The sequence below is a fragment of the Plodia interpunctella genome, chromosome 12 (genome assembly GCF_027563975.2).
Source record: "Plodia interpunctella isolate USDA-ARS_2022_Savannah chromosome 12, ilPloInte3.2, whole genome shotgun sequence".
In the NCBI taxonomy this organism is placed as follows: domain Eukaryota; kingdom Metazoa; phylum Arthropoda; class Insecta; order Lepidoptera; family Pyralidae; genus Plodia; species Plodia interpunctella.
Window position 1 is genome coordinate 3,452,741 of NC_071305.1, and position 19,160 is coordinate 3,471,900.

Here is a 19,160-nt window from a genome sequence, read left to right on the forward strand (position 1 = left end):
ACCCTACATGAACCTCTATGGCAGCGCCATAATAGCGGCGAATTTGCAATGAATTTGGGTAGGTTGATGTGCTATTGACTGTACCTACCAAATTTCATAACAATCTAACGTCCAATAGATTTTACGTGAAAGAGTAACAAACATATTGGTTACGTATCTTCACAAACTTTCACATTTTAATACCTATAAGGGCCCTGCGCGAGTCTTCCATTTCTCTCATACAATAAATAGATGTGTGCATTAAAAATTCATAAGAAGAAACGAGACAGAGCGTTCATTACGTGCCACCAAAGTCTAATTTGCCACTTTGTATGAAACTAGCCTGCGCGCTCCCCTTTCTAAATGAGGTTAGTGTGGAGATTAGGTATAGAAAGGGCCAAGAAAATATGGATATTTGGTTACATACAGTTAGGTTAAATGGTCTGTGCATACAGTACACTCTTGATCTTTGCCTTGCACAGATACTATACACTTTGATGATCACATTGATCAATGTCAAGAGTGTCATTTCGAAAGTTGCTTGCGGTTTTTCTTTTGACACAAGCGTGGTTTATTTAATTGATTACCTACCTAGGTACCTACCTATTTTAGACTATTTCTCATGAATTCCATTCCATGTTTCACTTTTATCCGATTATAAATCTAGCATAAAAACTAACAAAGCAATTTGCCTGTTTATAGAACTATTCAAAAAATTTAAAATGAATTGGGATTTGGATTACGGTGAGCTTGCTAAGGATGAAGAATTTGTAGGGAAGTGTGACAATCTAAAAGAAAATTTGATTGAAGTCCAAAGAGTTTTGGATCAACTTTTACCTCTGAAGCAACAGTATGACAAACTTACTCTTCCTGCTCAAATAGAACTTGACCTGTTCTTGGCGTTTACATTGAACTCATTGCACTGGGTACATTTAAGGATACAAGGAGAAGATCCCATGAAACATCCCATCAAAGATGAGCTGCAAAGGATCAAGTCAGTTATGGTTAAATGGCAAGAAATTAAAGACCGCGAAAAACGGCCCACTGTTGACATTGAAGCAGCAAAAAGGTTTGTCAGAAGTGGCCTTTATGATCCATACAAAGCGACGGCGAAGCCACAAAATAAGATAATTAAATTTGAAGACAGTGATGCCTAGTGAGTAATGACCCCTATATACTAAGACTGAATCTAGAAGTAAATTTATTATTTTTAAGGTACAATGTTAAGATCAAATTGGTCGGTTTTATTTGCTTATATATAATAATGTGCTTTTTTATATTTTTAAAACGGATGTGTCTTGGATATAATAAAGTTTTATTGTTATACCTAATGGCTTCAGCCCTTCTGTATCCATGAATGTAAATTATTAGAACTATAAGAACTAAGTTAAATTTTTGTGTTTGATTATGTAAATTAGGATATGTTTCCATATCATATACTTGTGTATATATATATACAACTTTTTAGGCAATAAAAATAAAATCCATTGATATTATAATTTTATTAAATTCTTTCTATCCAAAAAAACTTCAGATCACAAATATCAATACAATTTCGGGAATGTATAAAGCCTCAACAATAACAAATTTAAAAATGATCACACTAACACCGCCACCAGACAATAATTATAAAAGCTTTTTAAAATAATTATAATAAAACACCACATATAACATATTGTGCCCTAAAATATTAGGGATTATTCCTCTTATAACAAATCCCGATACCTTAATAAATGTATGGAATGAAAAAATATTTCGGCAAGCTCAAAATAATTTAAGCTATAAAATACATATATTATTATTATTTTGAAGGGCTACTGTAGGCTTAGTGCACTATTTGATGTTACTGTATTTAAACTAAAGGAATTATTTAAAACAAATGGCACATTTTTAGATAAGCTGCAATGATAAATGTATTCATAAGCTGATAAAGCTACATAAATAAATAAATAATTTAGGTAAATAAAATATCTGCTGTAACTTTGGGCACTACAAAATGTAAAAATTATTAATTATTATGCTAATTGTTCACAATACATACTTATGTTTAATTTAAAGATGTCATATGAGTAGTTAGTAGTAAAAAATCATTTCTCCACCTGCAGAACCAGTCCTGCAGCAGAGATATTGTCCCCAGCTCCTGCTGTCAACTGTGCTTCTGTGCAAATCAGCACAGGAGCCACACACAGGTCTATGTGTACCCCATCAATGATTTCCTCCCAGCATGAGACTGGTTTTGTTGGCTCAAAAAATACTCTGCTAATGTTACTGTTATCTGTGGTTGTTGAAAAACTATCATCTAGCAACAGCTTAGTCTTTTCAACTTTAACAATTTGGCTATTACAAACATATCTGTGAGCAGTTAAAGATGCCTTCGCAGCCGCTGCTTCCGTTCGCTTCCACTGTGAATTTTTAACAGTGAGTATAGCTTGATATGCTAGCGTGTGCACATGGATGCGAGTCAACTTACGGTTGCTTTCATTTTCTTTGTTCTTTTGTCTGACTAGTTTAAAAATTTTACGCATTTGGTCCAAGGCTGTGGCTACTCTGGGATTAGAATCTGCAATGACACTAACTTTGCCGTGTTCTAAAACATTACTCAAGTTGTCCAGCTCCTGCTCATTCATGCCAACAGAATCTACATAAGGCAGGATCTTGGTCGTGAGATGTTGTAACAAGTCTAAGTCCACATAACTAGCCATCTCAAAGTGGGCAAGTGTCGTCACTGGCTGTGATAATATTTGTTCTTTCACTAATTTAAGTCTTTCAGCTCTCAAATCTGTAGGAAAAAAAATTGTATGTAAAATAATAATCGTTGAATAAGAAAATAAATAAAAAAATAATAACAAACCTATAATATCATCTTTCTTAAATGGGTAATTATCCATCATTTGAAGTCCACTAATGACTAGCAAGTTAGGATTAAATTTTGGCAAGTGTTCACCAAATTTTTCCAAGGAACTCAGTAATGGATTATTTTCATCATTATGCAAAATATATCTGTTTGCTCTTGGAGCAGAGTAAGTGCCAAACTTCTCATCTGCTTTGTACTCCAGTATCATATGAATGTCATCTTTTACTTCTTCCCCTTCAGTACCACCAACTATTTGTATACCATCTGGAATGTATGACTTGAGCTTTTCACTCATCTTTGCGGCAAATAGCACTTTCCACCCTTCAATGAAAAACCTTCTGGCCATGAGTGGGGCATTGCCACCTAGGGCCCATTTTGTGCCTGGCAGCTTTAAGGCTTCCTCAATCAGATCATCATACAACTTGGAATTGGACATGAATCTCCTGCAATAAAACTTATTTATTTGAGACTTTTTCTCAGAAGTGGGGAATAAATTCTTCATACTCATATTCCTCATGGCTGATGGTTGTGCTCATTATGTGGAATGAAACATAAAACATATTTCTTGGCACTATTAATGAAGTGGTTGCCTACTCAATTTCCAGCACAAGTTGATAATCAACTAGTGTGCAGGATTCCTCACAATGTTGATAACATTGTTTGGAAGCAAGTAGTGGTCAATGAAAACTACATGAGTACTAACTAACTTATATGCCATGAGTAGGATTTGAACCTGGGCCCTTTCACATACTACACAGCCACCAAAAATAATATATCCATAAAATAAATTGCTAAAAAATAAATATTAATTGAAAAATGCTTTTACAACAAATACAGTCTGTCTAGTTGTATGTACAACACATACAACGAGACACTGTATTTGTTGTATATTTATACATATAAATATACAACAAATATACAAAGTGAAGAAAATAAATGAGGGTGCTGTCTCCAGATGGCTGTTTATTATGAATCTGACTATTCTATTTGATATTGCAATGACAAAAAATGAACTCATATTCACTTTCTTGACAGATTGTATAACAATGTAGGTATGTTAGTTATAAATTATAATTATTTTGTTAGTAACATAATAATAGCTTATTTGAATGTTGTATTCTTATTTATTAGTGAGAATAAAAAATATTAGCTTTTAGATCATTGTTTACTTACTCTGCTGCAGCTCCATGCTTAAAGAAATATGAAAAGCTTTTTAAGAATTCGACTTTATTAGCAATTTCATTGAAATGTTCAGGATTCCCTCTCAAGTCTTTATAATTCAGTAATAATGTGGCATTCACAAAGAGATCATGGCATGCTCCGTACCCAAGTGCCACTTTTGGCTGCCAACTTCCCACACCAACTAAATTCTTGCTTTCCAAATCTAAAAGATGATCTTTTACCGGCAACAGCCTTTGATCTGTCTCTTCACTTTTACGGTAATACACCGCGTAAAGAATAACACAAAATGATAAAATTGAACCTAACTTGACTGGAGCACCGGCCATTTTTCTGGCTTGAAAATATTACTTTCGAGGACTTTATGAAATGGAATGCATCTGTTTTTATCTTTTTACAACACCCACGTCACCTCATTTTTATTGCGGGTTTAAATATTTTACGGACTCATTGGTAATTGAAATTAATAAAAGACCCGGAGACAGAGACGAGAGAATGACATCCATCTGTCAAGTTGACATTCATTATGACATTTTAGATTTATGTTATGATATATTTTTAAAGCGAAAAATGACAACACATTTGAGCCCATTCGTCCCATTCAGTGCCAGCCAGAAACTGGTCGTCGCGTTTTTCTGGTCCTGCCTTGCAGGAAGAAGTTCCATTTGTGTCAACCAACACTGAGGTCAAAACATAATTTTGGCATCTGGTAATATCGCGTTTTTGCAATGTGATTGTGGAAGGGTATCTTGACTTGACTTTTCGTAAAATTCAGAAATTTTCCAATTGTATTTACAATTCTTCATAAAACATTTTATTTTTGTGTTGTTGAGATTCCTATCTACCGTGAAACATCTCTTTGTCTTATCACATTTCGAGTAGGTATCGTTGATCAAGGTAGTCGCATCCAAACTTTGCAAGATGTCGGGGATACTCTTCTTCAATTTTGACAAGGAAAAGATGCATGTAACATCGTAGGCTTTTGTGGAATTTATATGAGCTTAAAATCGTGTGAATGTGTAAATATTATAGATAGAATAACGCCACCATGAATCAAGTAGCGGGTGAGGATGTACAGAGTAATATGTGCAATCAGGTGAATACGAATATGAAAAACAAAAGCAAAAAGGCCAAAGATCCTTCAGAAACGACTGACGATAGAAGTATATTGGATCAGAAGTTAAGCGAAACGTTAGTTAATACACTTCATTTAAACAACATAAATCGCACCCTAACGAATGGGACAAGTGACCACTCAAAAGACAGTAGTTCCAACGTTGGAAGTGATAATTCAGATGCACAAGGCGAAGTTGCAATAGATGTAAATAGTGTAAAGTTTAACGCTGAACAAGGCACGGAGACCAGTTCTACACCAAATGTCAGGTGTACCATAGATGAGGGTCTAGAGAATAGTTCTGCTGATCTACAAGAGGCACAGGGTGAAATTGACATTATTTCCTATGAGTCTGAAGTGCAAATGCCTGAAATTATGAGACTAATTCAAAAAGATCTCTCAGAACCATACTCAATCTATACATATAGATATTTTATACATAATTGGCCTAAGCTTTGCTTCTTGGCAACCCATGAAGGGACATGTATTGGTGCCATTGTATGTAAGTTAGATATGCACCGGAATGTTGTGAAACGGGGCTACATAGCAATGCTGGCAGTCGACAAGAAGTATAGGAAAAGAGGCATTGGATCCAGGCTGGTACAAAAAGCAATTCAGGTAATTTATTCTTTTTACAATACTTTCATATGTCCTATATTTGCACAAAATAATACAGGTATACATTTTAATTTCAATATTGTTAACAAGCTGATTTGCCTATTACATAAGAGACTAATAAGATTCTAATAAGACTTATGTATAATAAAATTCTATGAAATAAGATGGATAGACAAAATGAGAGCCACAGGTTGGACATGGATGAGAGAGGCGCAGTGCAGATGAGGGTAGCATACACGAAGACAGACCCATGCTAAAATGCCTAAAATTTTGGTTTATTATTGTTAATGCTCACATTTTCATATAAAAATCCTATATGGCTGTGATGGATAACTATACATACTCATCATCATATCAAATGTGTTATTACTATCACTGGTGTCAGATATTATTCAAGTCGCCTAAAGGCATCTGACATGACTTTTACAACTATTTACCACCATCTAGTGGCAGGTAGTTGCATACACAGTAGTGAACTAAACTGTCCACCAGTGTGCAGGTTTCCTCACGATGTTTTCCTTCACTGGAAGCAAGTGGTGGTCTATGAAAAGTACTATATATGAGTCAGATTGATATACAAACTCATATGGCATGAATAGGATACAAACCTGAGACCTTTCGATCCACAGGTGGGCATCTTATCCATTACACCCCCACCGCATCCACCATACATACTAAGAAATCCTAAAATATTTACAACCAGTTGTCAACAGAAGACTTCTTGTGACTTATATATTATTTCTTCAATCACTCTGTGATCATTCTTTTAATATTTTTTCAGGCAATGATTGATGATAATGCTGATGAAGTGGTATTAGAAACAGAGATAACGAACAAGCCAGCATTGAAGCTCTATGAAAACCTCGGGTTTGTGAGGGACAAGCGTTTATTTCGGTATTATCTGAATGGTGTAGATGCATTGCGATTGAAGCTATGGCTTAGGTGAAATAAGTAGGTAACAAATGTGAATTTTTCAATGTTGTGTTATACTTGTAGAGACTACACTGTCTCAGCATACATAGTGGTACAATAATGGTATATATTAATGTGGTACTGCCACTCGAGTTTCATGCAAATACATATACATATAAAAGCTGTTCTCTTCTCAATTTAAAAGCTTCTATTAGTCTTTCTTTGATCTATTAAAATTTCCCAAATTTATGTAGAAGATAAATATTTTGAATCCAAAATAGTTTCATTATTTTATTTATCAAAATTCTGATGGTTATACCAATATAATTGTACCATGGAATATATAAAATGTGCGCTACTGTTGTGTGGTGTAACCTTCAACAGCCATGTGGATTTTAGCCAAATATATAGTTTGTTTTCAATAATTTAATAGTCATGTGATATGTTTTATTTTATCTAATTTATGCGTTGAAAATTGTTATGAAATATTTTCTTTGAATCTTTTATATCTCATTCTAATGGATGTAAATGGTTTAATATCCATACTAAAAATACACAACTTGAAGAAATTAAAATGCAGTTTGACATTTCTTATGCCCCATAGTCTTATGTGCCTACTGCATGGAATTAGGAGTATCTACTAATTTCATGGCCTACTGTGATTTAGCTTCTGACAGCATACCTCGTTTGCGGGACTTTGGTGGGGCGGGAAGAATAGTTATCTTTTTACACCCCAGAATTTTTTTAATGAATAGATAGGTACCTAATTTTATTAACCTCTATTTGGAACAAATATTGAAAAATCTGAATCTGAAAGTTTTGTTTTATTTCATTGTACAATTCACCAGTTTACATGGTTGGCCTGTCAGAAAAAATCCATACTAATATTATAAACTAGCTGCGCCCTGGAACTTCACGTAGAAAATAATCTGGAATAACACGTACGGTAATTTTTAATCCGAAATTCTCACTTATTAGTTTATATTAATAGGATGCGAAAGTCTGTTCCGCTTTCACGGCTAAACCACTGGACCGATTTTGATGAAATTTCGTATTAATATAATTTATAGGCTACTTTATTTTTCAAATCAACCGTCAAATGAAAGTTTGTATGAAAATAATGTCGGTACCATATAGATCGTCTTGGCGCAAAATGTCCTTTTCTCGAAATGTCCTTTCTCAGAATGTGCCAAGACACCATAGATAAGAATAATACTGGCGCGTCTGTACCACTTTCGTAGAGATATATACGTAGGCAGAGCCGCGGGCAAAAGCTAGCTAGTAATAATGAAAGCCTCTAAAATCAAAAAGAAAATAGATAAAAATACTGAAAATAGATTGGAAGCAGGATTAAGGAAAAATACCATGTTGTTCAATTACATTTATTGATAGATTTCAAGTATTCAAAATGTAAAAGTAGCAGTATTCGTGGATGCTCCATCATAAATAAAGGTATTGTTTACTGGCTTATACTGTCTTGTCACAAGCTTGATAGCTTCATGTGCAACACAACCTCCTAGAAAAGCTGATACACTATGTATTTCTGCACCCCCATACCGACACATTTCATGAATATGATCATCTTTTGGGAAAGGATTGCAAGATATATCACTGAGCAGTTTTGAAACACAGGATTTCAGTTTCCCAATATCTGCTTCAGATTCCCAATCTCCAGGAGACCTACAATGTTCAGAGATAAATATTTCTGCTGCCCTCAGCAGTACATAATGAACCATCATCACGTCAGGTTCTTCCAGATATCTTGCTATGTAAGTAGGTACTGAACCTGTCAGTTGGTACTCAGTTGCTATATTGGAACCTTTGATCAAGTGCAAATCATTGGCATGGCGGCAGAACAGTTTAACCTCACTCTCGCTAATGCTATCACAGTGAAGTTGAGAAACAATTTGTTGGACTTTTCTGTAAACTACTTCGGCATCCATTGCAGCTTGTACTCGGTAGATGTTTTGTAATTTGATATAATGTTCCGTGGAGGCAGTCATGTCTGGCAGCACGCCCCTCACTGGCAACTTGCCTTTCCCTTCGGCTTCGATGAAGCTTCTCAGTGCTGAACACATTATCCAGAATGGAGCACTCTCCTTAGTCAAATTAGTGGCAGCACTGCTGTATAAAAGTTCCTGAATTTTTACAGGCAAAAATGTTGGCACTAATGCAGTGTTCACAGCCTTTAGGGCTTCTTCAAAATTTTCTTCATTTATTGGTACACCATTCTCATCTTTTCTTATAAATTCTTCAATCAATGTTTTGATTTCTGCTTTCTCTTTCCTACTCATTGGCCAGCTGTTAGGATTCCTAATTTGCCATTTTTGTATTGCTTTATAAAGAATTACAATCCAAGGTATATGGCCATGATCTTTCAAATCAACAGTTTCAATATCAAAACTATTTAAATATTCAGAAAGTGCATGAAATGGTACATCTAACCGTAAATCTGGTTGTTCATTGTCAGGATGACTTTCAACAACAGCATGCTCTTTGACTTGTATCCTAAATGATCCCAAGAAACCCACAGAACGACATAAAATGAAGGGAATATTTATATCCCACAAATGTTGTGCCAAAGATTGGATAGTCTTTTCTCCAAGACCTGTTCCTATAACTACACTAAATGCCTTAAAGAATTCTGGATTATCTGTAAGTATTTGGTCCGGAGGCTCTTGTACGGCGTGACCTTGTACAGATGAATTGAGTTCCAGTAGAAGGCGTAAAGCTTCTGATCCTCTATTTAAGCCCTTGCTGGAGCATTCTAAGAAAAAGTTACATCCAATATCTTCCTCACTCACTGTAGCATCATCTACAATTGTAATAGCACCAACACCAGGTAAGACAATAGATTTAAGAATCTCTGTACCCAAAGCTGATGCATTTATTAAACAAATATGAGAACTTTCAAGGGCTAATTGTCCGTGATCACCCCACAAGCGGAGTTGACGATCATATTGCTTATTCTTCTCGCTTTGTTCCGGTGATTTTGGAGATGGTGATGCCATTGTGTTCCGGCTTTATATTAGGGATTATTTAAAACTTATTAATGCTAAACAAAAACAATAAATAAATTATTTCAAATTGGCCAAAGCTATACGATTGCAATTGAAAAATGCCGAGTGAGTACCTATGCCGGCCGACCGCAAACCGACTAGGTAGTTAGATACCTACGACTCCTACGAGCGGGCGACTTTCCACTTATTTTTCACGAATGTTGATGTCATTTATTGACATTGACAGAGTTAAAGACGATTACTATATAGACTTCCTTTGCCCTTTTCTTATGAATAAACTAAACTAACAAAAAAAATATCTACGGGTTATATAACCTCACTCAATTCATGTCACTTTCAATTCAACCTGTCCTGTCAGTGTCAATTGTTCAGCTTTGGTTGTTCATCTGCATTTGCTGTGTTCATTTCGTTTTCATTTCATATATTACCATTACCTACTTTCATTTTGAGGCTTTGAAGTACAAAAACAAAGCTTATGAAACAAAATAACTTGCGGCCATTCCTGATCTGTATTAATGTGAAATGTTTATAAATTACATCTGGACTCATGTGTATGGAAATGAATTTACAAACTCTATTTCAGGATTTCAATCCTAGGTAGGTATATTTTCACTTGTAACTATTGTGATATTGTTTGTACGTAATGGTGTTCATTAATTTAATATGTGCTCTCGTTTCTTTACAGCAAATTCGTTGTTCATAGTTGTTTACTCATATTTACTGCGTTACTAGCGTTAAAGTTAGATAATTCTATATCATGGTCTTACTGGGCCGTGTTCACACCAATATGGGTTTGGAAATTCTTGGTCGTGCTTGGCGCTACAGTAGGTACTTACGTTTGGTGGCAATATCCTCACTTTAGGTAAGTTATTCTTGTTTAATCATTATCATCATCATGAAATTGAAGTTTACTAGTTAGTATTATATTATGTAGTTGTCTCAATTCGTCTGACACTGGTTCGAACCCCGATCAGGTTAAGATGAAAAGTTATCTATATTCTATAAGTGTTATAAAATATAGTATCATTGATTGACTATCTCAAACTTTGGAGTTAACTCAATCTGTGTGATTTGTCCATACATGTAAAAAAAATTATGTGCTCTTTTATAAACGAGTGTTTAGCCCGTTGATTGTGGAGAATCAACACAACACACAAACAATTGTTAGATGGCACTTTTGCTCCGGTTCGTAAGGTAGATGTTAATGCATAATAAGAACATAATTATAAGAGAAATGAAACTAAAATTTATTACTTATCAATTTGGTAAATATTACACCAGCCAGAGCAAATTATGCAAAGTTAAACTTTTAGTTGTAAGACTTATAGTTTGACTTTATATTTACTGTTATATATTTTTTCAACTTTTTCAGGTTAGAGGGCGAAGCCTACATCCACTATAAAGCAATGCTGATCAGCCTTGCCATCCACCTGATCCTGCTTATGTTTGAGCTACTAGTGTGTGATCAGCTGACCACTGGCCGCCACACATGGGTTTTGGTCTTCATACCATTAATCTTTATTAGTATTGTTTCTATTGCCATCTGTATATGGTCTGTGAAACATGATCGTAGTTATGAGGTAAGTTTTTTAACATAATTTTTAATGAATTCCTAATAATAGTTGCACTGCTTATGACTTAAATATTTTAGGTGGCTCTGTTTGTGTAGAGCTGATGACCTGAACTGTCAGACTTTCTGTGTTAGAGATATCAATACCAATGATTCTCCACTATCCTAAACTCCTACTTACCTACTTTAATCATCAGTATAGGATATATGAGTAAATATATGAGTAGATACTCATATATTTACTCATAAGGAAGGCAAGAGCCATAGCTGTGATAAAAAATAATTCGTTTTATCATCAGTTGGGAATCATCAGGGTTTATTTATTAAAACTAGTGTCAAATTTTATTGGTGCATGTTTCTCAACTTGTGAATACCGCCATCAAGTGTTGTGCAGGTTTCCTCATGGTTGTTTCACAGGAGTAGAGAATCTGAACAGCGGCAAAGATTCTGAGGAGCCTGCAAAATTGTTACCTACAATTCATTTACACAGTTTCTTGTAATTCAATTTAAAATTCATAAATTTTTAGTAAACAAGAGCATGAAACAAATTCGAATTCAAATTTCTTGAAATTGTTGTCATACATGATTTTAATTTTAATTAATGCTTTATTTACTTTTGTCAGTACATTAACACTGTTGACACTATTAGTAATAGTTTCCAACTCATTGTTATTATAGATTATTATATATATCATGTAATGTACACAAGTTTTGGACATTTACTTTATTCTTTTTTTATTATTGTTCAAGAGTATGGTGCATTTGTGTACTTTCCTGATTCCCTACTCCTGTGGTAGTTTGCCAGAATCTATTGAGTGGCCTTAAAACTATAGGAGATACTTATATCCTATAACTTTATCAATATAATATACTTACAGTTCAGAAACAAAAATTTTTAATTTCTTTTTTTTTCCAGCTGGAGCTGTTTTGTGCTGTGAATATACTGCAGTTCATATTCTTGCCACTGAAGCTGGACGTAGTCATCTTCTGGTCGTGGGAGGTGGTGTTTGTGCCGCTTTGGATCCTGATGTGCCTCAGCCTAGTAGGTGAGTGTATGTACGTTTTTTATACTAATTATGTTTTGGGCTACTATATATTATATGCCTGCCATGTCATGAATTTTGTACTATTCTACTAGAATGTCATAATTTATTCGGATATGTGCTGTTATTAACTAAATCTTATCCTATTTTGACTTTTTTTTCAGGCTTTTTAGCCTATATCTGTAGTATAATGTAGTGTAATTTTTATCTTTTTCTTTATTGCTGTAATCTGTTTTGTGTGTACTTCTATCAATAATTAAAGTCACCAGCATGTGAAATATTATATACTAGCGGCCCGTCCTGGCTTCGCTCGAGTAAAATCTTAATAAATTATACATCTAAACCTTCCTCTTGAATTACTCTATCTATAAAAAAATCAGGCATCAAAATCCGTTGCATAGTTTTAAAGATCTAGGCATACATAGGCATCTGTCATGCCTTTGCTGCTACCTATATCCATTTAATGACTACCAGTGGCATACACACTAGTAAACTAAATAGTCAACCAGTGTGCAGGTTTCTTCACGATGTTTTCCTTCACCGGAAGCAAGTCGTAGTAAAAAAAAAAACTACAAATTCATGGGGCACGAGTAGGATTCGAATCTGGGACCTTTCTGTTACAAACGGGCGTCTTAATGCTGCTATTTAAATTGCAGGGGTGCTGTATAGCATAATATTCGCGGGCATACTCTTGCGCACGCCGGAAGTCAACATCCAGCAGCGACGGACCAGCTTCAACTCGGCGCTCGCCTACACTTTCACCGTCATACCTATATTGGTGTTCCAGGTAACTGATTGGTTTATATGGTTTATTGGTTAGTATGCTATGTTGGATCTGGAGTTATTAAGTATTCCAAATTTTATTAAAATCGGCCTGGCGGTTTATCTGTGAAATCTTGCTAGATAGATTTTCGCATTTTATAATATTATTATCGAAGTATGGAGTCGATAGCTGTAACCCGCGGCTCCTCTCACGGCAGAAAGAATCGTGTGTATTTTTCGTATAAACTTACCATTACACTTTATGACAGACTTTCGCATTTATAAATAAATGAATAATGAATATTTATCTCGAGACTAGGCTCTGTTTGTCTTTGTTGGAGTACTTTAAAACAACCCGAAATTACCATATATTTTTTTCTCTAAATATGAGATGCAAATTTGAATGTATGTATGTTACTCAAATGAATCTAGTCGACGGATTTCGATGAAATTTAGGACATGGTTATATTATAACATGGAATAGCACATAAGGATAGAGAAGCGAAACCCCGAGGTGCAGGTTACCTTGCTATATTTTTATCTGTTATATAACCCAGTTTAGTTTTTTTATGGTTACCGGTAACCATAAACCAATAAAAGATGACAATTCGTTTGGGAATGAGTCATTTCAGTAATAGATCCTTTTGGGACTATGTGTACGTGCACGGTACAGAAAAAAGTTCGAATATAATTTTGTTTTGAACTTCCAATTGAACCTAACATATTGTTTGAAAGGTGCTGCTAACGAACAAGCTGGATGATGGTCTGTCTCTGTCATACATCGTGGTGGTCAGTCCGCTGTTCGTCAGCTATGCCACGCTCATCATCATGTCCTTCAGCTCCAAGGGAGGAAACAAATGTGAGTCACACTTTGTTATACTGTAGATACAGGTGTAGACTGTTCTAGAAAATACCGGACTAAATTTTGATTTGATGCCCCTTTGATACACCTCATGGTTATAGAGAATCTTCGGTTTAAAAAAATCACTTTGTTACCTAAAGTATTTCCCAAGACATGACAGCTTAACGCCCCATCCTTATAACGTCAACGGCAAGAAAATCGATTTGAATATAACTAAGGGCTATAAACTTTAGCTGAAAAGTAGCTAATTGTGTTAAATTACACATTTTCTATCAATTTATTGCAATTGACAATTCAAATAACGTGCCCGGCCCCATATTGTCCAGCTTTACATCGATTTGTAAATCTGCAGGGTGGTTCGGCATCAGGAAAGACTTTTGTCAATTCCTGCTGTCGGTATTCCCCCTCCTGCAGGAGTATGCGAACATCGCGTACAACAACAACCGGGGCTCCGGTGCGTCCGAGTCCGCGCAGGAGCCCTACCGAGACGACGACACACACAAAAAGGTTAAAGACAAAAAGCCCCACAAAAATCAGAAGAAAAACGAGACCATGAAACCTGTAGTGCCTCCTACTAGTATAGATATGCCCGATTGATGCCAGCCTCGATGCTCTTGCTCAGTGTGTTCACGTATGCGGGTATTCGTGTTTCTTGTAAATATTTCGCTTAAACGTGGACGCATTGTGGTAAACTAGGCACAGTCGAAGTGAAAACTGTTAATAAGTATACATAGAAAATATTAGATTTGTAGTTGCATGACCCATTTGGGAGATGCTTATGTAATTGTGACGCTTACATCTGAGTTAATACGCTGGCGTATAAATCAGAGCGTGTTGTTGCGCTATTTTGAATTATTGATGATTTTAACATTTCTTACCAACAAACAATTAAAAAAGTCATTATTTAAGTTTAAAATTTGTTTTCTAACAACTTGTCACTCTCACAGTAAATAAATAAATTATAATAAATATTGCAATATAAATTGCAGTTCTCTCGGAATATAAATCTTTTTGTCTTATGTAAAATTTATATAGTACATAATTATGTATTAAAGCCTGCCTTTAGTTTACCGCGGTGCGTGTAAAGCTAACTGTAACTGAGCAATATTTAGCCTAGTTAAGTTTGGTAATATAATATTATGCGACAGTGGCCATCATCTAATGGTTCTTCATAAATCGTATTTAGAGGCCTTACTCTCAAGTTTTCTAAATTGCAAGTTAAATTGATACTAATTGTTAAAGTGCTAAGGCTCAATTTAGCTTGTCGCAAGTACAAAAGTCATAACATATCAATAGGGCTTGGTTGACGAGTGAGTCACTTATATTGAAATGTTTATTCTCTTATATTTTACATATTAGCAAAAACGAAACCAACGTAAAGCAATTCATATTTCATTGACATTCTTCAAATTCATTTGCATTTTACATTGTCTCTTTCAAAACGTATTTTGCGGTGCTATAACAGATTTTAAATATTTTCATTACGTATTTGGCGATTGTACATTTTCGTGGTATGCGCAATACCACAAAGTTATTTTTAACCAGACGAAATTAGAAAACAAATTCATTTAACAAATTATGATAAAATACTATATAATTAGTTAGATGTGCTGTAATTTTAAAGTTATCCAGTAAAATTACTATAATTTAAGTCATATCAAGAAAAGCAATCATGAGTGTGTAGTGTAGTTCTACAGTATCTTCTGTCTCGTGCATATCGCTTTATTGTCGCTTTAAACCATGCCTATAACAAACATAACATACATCATTTAATTTGTCTATAACGAATGGAAAATAATATGAGGGCACTGTGTTCGCAGGACTGGCAACATTCTGTGTTTATCAACCAATTGCAACAATTTTTAGTGTTGCAATGATAAAAAATATGGTTCATATTTTATGATCGCGTTGACTTATTTTTTTCACCGCTGAAAGAGGCATGTTTCGAGTTATATATGGTCATATATCCGTGAATTTGATGTAAATTTAAACCTGATACTTCAAAGATTTCCTGGAAAAAGTGTGTAGATGGACAACGAATTGATCCTATATGGGTTTTTTTACTATTTGTACGGACCTCTTAATGTGTAATTTAGCAAAAGTTTTCTACTCTTTATAGACAAACTATTATCTATAGGCACTTGATTTTTGATATTTGAACGCTATATTAATTAAAGCGTCATTGTAAAAATACAATAGTTAATTTTTTATTGGTTTTTACATTGAAGGAATTGTTCTTGGGAAAAGAGACTATGCTTGATGTGCAGCTTATTTAAACATTGCTCAGATTTTCCTAGTGGATTAAGATCTTATTTGATTCAGATGATATAGATAATCTATATCAATGCAAAAAAAAACACTTGAACGTATAACCTCCTCCTTTTTTGGGAGTCGGTTAAAAATTATTTGTCATTTTTTAACTGATTCAGAATAGGCCAATCAGCTGATTGGACCCAGTATGGAAACTCAAATTTTTTCACTGTGTATTTCATGCAATTTGTTGTATTCCATGCACCGAGTTTATTGTGAAAATTTGTACACTGAATAAAAAATTACCCTGAATATCACGATTGTTTAAGCAAGTATCAAATGTTGACAATACAAAATTATGTAAATAATATTGTGTAAATCTATCGTGATAAATTTAAGGCATAGTGGCCTTTGTTTATTGAATATAATATACTAAATTTTACATATGATCTCTGTCGCATGTTTTCCAGTGTGGAGCGTTCGTCTTAATTATTGCTTTAAATGTTGTTTTTGGCTTTCTTTCATTATTTATCCTAAACGCAGTTTCATCCTAGTTTGGTACCCTATAAAATATAATTTATGTGTATCTTTCTGGTATTTGATTGTTACCTGTTTCTAAGTGGGATCTATGATACATACATCCACATGTATCGATGCTCGCGCCTATCTCCAGTTTTATTGTATTAAGTGTATCGTCTACATATTATTATTTTTAGATATTACAGGTATGATTATGTTTTTATTAACTTCGCTTCCATAATTAGTAAATTATTTTCGGTTTTTGGCCTTCTGTTTAGTTAAATGGGTATTTTAGATAAGTAGCAAAAATGTAAATAAAATTTTTAGACTTTGTTTTATATTATGATTTAAATTTAATATTACGTTAATGTTATGACTTAACTTTTAACTTACGAAATACATGTCTCACAGAGACGTAAGGTCGTCAGTTGAAAGATTAGTTACAAAATTTGATGATCAGATAGAAGGTGTAACTGATACAAGTGTTAACATTTTTATTCGTTCTTGTAAATAGCGTAGGATGTCGTGATTTCTGCCGATAAAATTTATAGAATCTGAATACCTAAGTAGTGATGTGGTTTCGTGGCAAAATTCGCGTTGTGGGTGATGCTACTACTATACTGTCTAATAGATAAATCGTTCACAGAGTTTTTGGTTACAGATTTGAGAACCAAATGGGTGATTTTAAGCTTATATCCCGGTAATTGTGGCGTTTTATAAGTCAAAGCAATATATTGGTTGTATCTTTGGTGGTCGTATGGAATAAGATGCTAAAATATCTTTCGATAGTTGATAAGAATAACAACATTTCTTGGCAATAAAGATGACACGAATATTACGGGTTAGTATAAAAAAATATTAATAAATGTGTGTTATTAGTAAGTCATAAATTATCAATTCTTGACAAGAATTTATAAATTATACTTTTTAATTTAAATGAAATACGAAAAAAAAATTTCAACATAACACACACCCAAACCCTGTGTACTTGGGTCTTCGAATGTTGACTTTTTAGTATACCAATTTGTTTTAGTTAAGGTGCTTTGTCTTCTACAATTTACCATAGAACTAATGTCAAATCGGACTGCATCAGAATTGTTTTAGTATTATCATTGTTTAAGTTTTAGGGATAATTTTGTATTTTAACAGATATGTTAGAAAATTACGTTCTGGTGGAGCTAAATAGTGTTTACGTTTTACACGTTTAGTTGTAATTGTTGAAATTTTGCTTGGGCTTTAAGTATATCATCGGATAATAGGAGATTATTAATAGCAATCAAGAATCACAGGATAAATTGTAATATACTGTGGCACCTTGCAAAGGTGTTTTCACTCATGCTAACATATTCCGATTACCATGCTATTGGCTTGGGGTATTCACTCGTCAAATTTCTTTTAATAGTGCTATCTCTTTCATCTTACGTAACAATTGAAATAGATGTTATTTTCTTGTGTTATGCGTTCGCCAAGACGATGCTATTGGTGAAAGAAATTTGAAGACTGCAATACATCTGACGTCACACTTAAGTAACATTACCATGGTATTTATAGTCTATATATTAGTCGTGACATCAATTTGTGTGAAACATATTAGAGATTGCTTATAAAATAATGTCGCTTTTAAAAAATATAATGCGGTGTTGTTACTCTATTTGGTTTACTGTGATATATTTCTTCCTGTCCTGTAACATGAAGTGAACATAAACGATTATTTTGTTAAAGTTAACAATTTGTTTTATTTATTTAAAATCAGAGTCCACGTCACGAAATAAATCCATAAGGTTATATGTAGAACGATAAATAACTGGTCGGCCACGTTGTTTTTGTCAACGATTTATGCGCCTGCTCAGCAGGAATTCTTTCGCGAGGCAGACTCCTGATTTATATAATTGATTGTACTTATACAAAAGGTATGTTGTTATTTTTTATATGCACACGTCCAAGGGGAAAATACGCACTAAAAAACTGGCTCAATTGAGCTATTGAAATTCACCCTTCACTGCTCATTTGAATAGTATCGTATAGTACAATACGTACCATTCTCTTATACTCATTCTATTCTATTATATATGGTACTTTCTTGTCCTATATTGGATATATCTGATGAATCTCTTAATCCATATATTTGAAATTATTCGAATTTAAAAAACACAAACCTTGTCAAATACTCTTGCATAATATAAAAAAAATATTCTTTAAACAATTATTATTAATATTATATCTTGATGGCTTTGTTCCGGTTTAATCGTATAATCAAATTCAACAAGAAAGACATCAAACACATTGTTCACCTTACCTTGGCTTACTTCCAAAAAGATAATTAATCTTGCTACAGGTTAACATCAAGCTTTATGTAAATTCATGAAACATGTAGCTTCTAACTTCACCTTCAATCTTTATGCCTTCGTAACAACCAAATTCATATCGATTTGGAGTTTATCCTGTAGTATTAGCGGCGAATTTGCTAGTGATGTGCTA

The 19,160-nt window shown here is 34.1% G+C and overlaps 5 protein-coding genes across 6 annotated transcripts; 3 read left to right on the forward strand and 2 right to left on the reverse strand.

The window, feature by feature from the left end:
- Nucleotides 1-701: 701 nt before the first annotated feature.
- Nucleotides 702-1,136, forward strand: LOC128674288 (nuclear nucleic acid-binding protein C1D-like). The gene has a single exon (XM_064436295.1). The coding sequence runs from the start codon at nt 702-704 to the stop codon at nt 1,134-1,136; it is 435 nt and encodes a 144-aa protein (XP_064292365.1).
- A 330-nt stretch (nt 1,137-1,466) lies between these two features.
- LOC128674283 (uncharacterized protein) lies at nt 1,467-4,538 on the reverse strand. Its single transcript, XM_053752765.1, has 3 exons — nt 4,007-4,538; nt 2,831-3,276; nt 1,467-2,758 (listed from the first exon to the last, which is right to left on the reverse strand). Exons 1-3 carry the CDS (start codon nt 4,339-4,341, stop codon nt 2,067-2,069), a joined length of 1,473 nt encoding a protein of 490 aa, XP_053608740.1. The 5' UTR covers nt 4,342-4,538; the 3' UTR covers nt 1,467-2,066.
- Nucleotides 4,539-4,711: 173 nt separating this feature from the next.
- On the forward strand, nt 4,712-7,231 carry LOC128674285 (N-alpha-acetyltransferase 30-like). The gene is made up of 2 exons (XM_053752767.2): nt 4,712-5,744; nt 6,526-7,231. Exons 1-2 carry the CDS (start codon nt 5,061-5,063, stop codon nt 6,688-6,690), a joined length of 849 nt encoding a protein of 282 aa, XP_053608742.1. The 5' UTR covers nt 4,712-5,060; the 3' UTR covers nt 6,691-7,231.
- Nucleotides 7,232-8,024: 793 nt separating this feature from the next.
- LOC128674353 (NEDD8-activating enzyme E1 regulatory subunit-like) lies at nt 8,025-10,014 on the reverse strand. Its single transcript, XM_053752845.1, has one exon. It carries the CDS (start codon nt 9,665-9,667, stop codon nt 8,060-8,062), a length of 1,608 nt encoding a protein of 535 aa, XP_053608820.1. The 5' UTR covers nt 9,668-10,014; the 3' UTR covers nt 8,025-8,059.
- A 43-nt stretch (nt 10,015-10,057) lies between these two features.
- LOC128674355 (uncharacterized protein) lies at nt 10,058-18,408 on the forward strand. Of its 2 annotated transcripts, none has more exons than XM_053752849.1 (7): nt 10,058-10,273; nt 10,362-10,538; nt 11,049-11,256; nt 12,163-12,292; nt 12,946-13,076; nt 13,787-13,910; nt 14,266-18,408. In XM_053752849.1, the coding sequence occupies exons 1-7, from the start codon at nt 10,224-10,226 to the stop codon at nt 14,508-14,510; spliced, it is 1,065 nt and encodes a 354-aa protein (XP_053608824.1). In that variant the 5' UTR covers nt 10,058-10,223; the 3' UTR covers nt 14,511-18,408. The 2 variants fall into 2 exon arrangements, with proteins under 2 accessions (XP_053608824.1, XP_053608823.1); XM_053752848.2 differs by having other exon boundaries at nt 10,061-10,273; nt 12,163-12,298.
- Nucleotides 18,409-19,160: the final 752 nt, after the last annotated feature.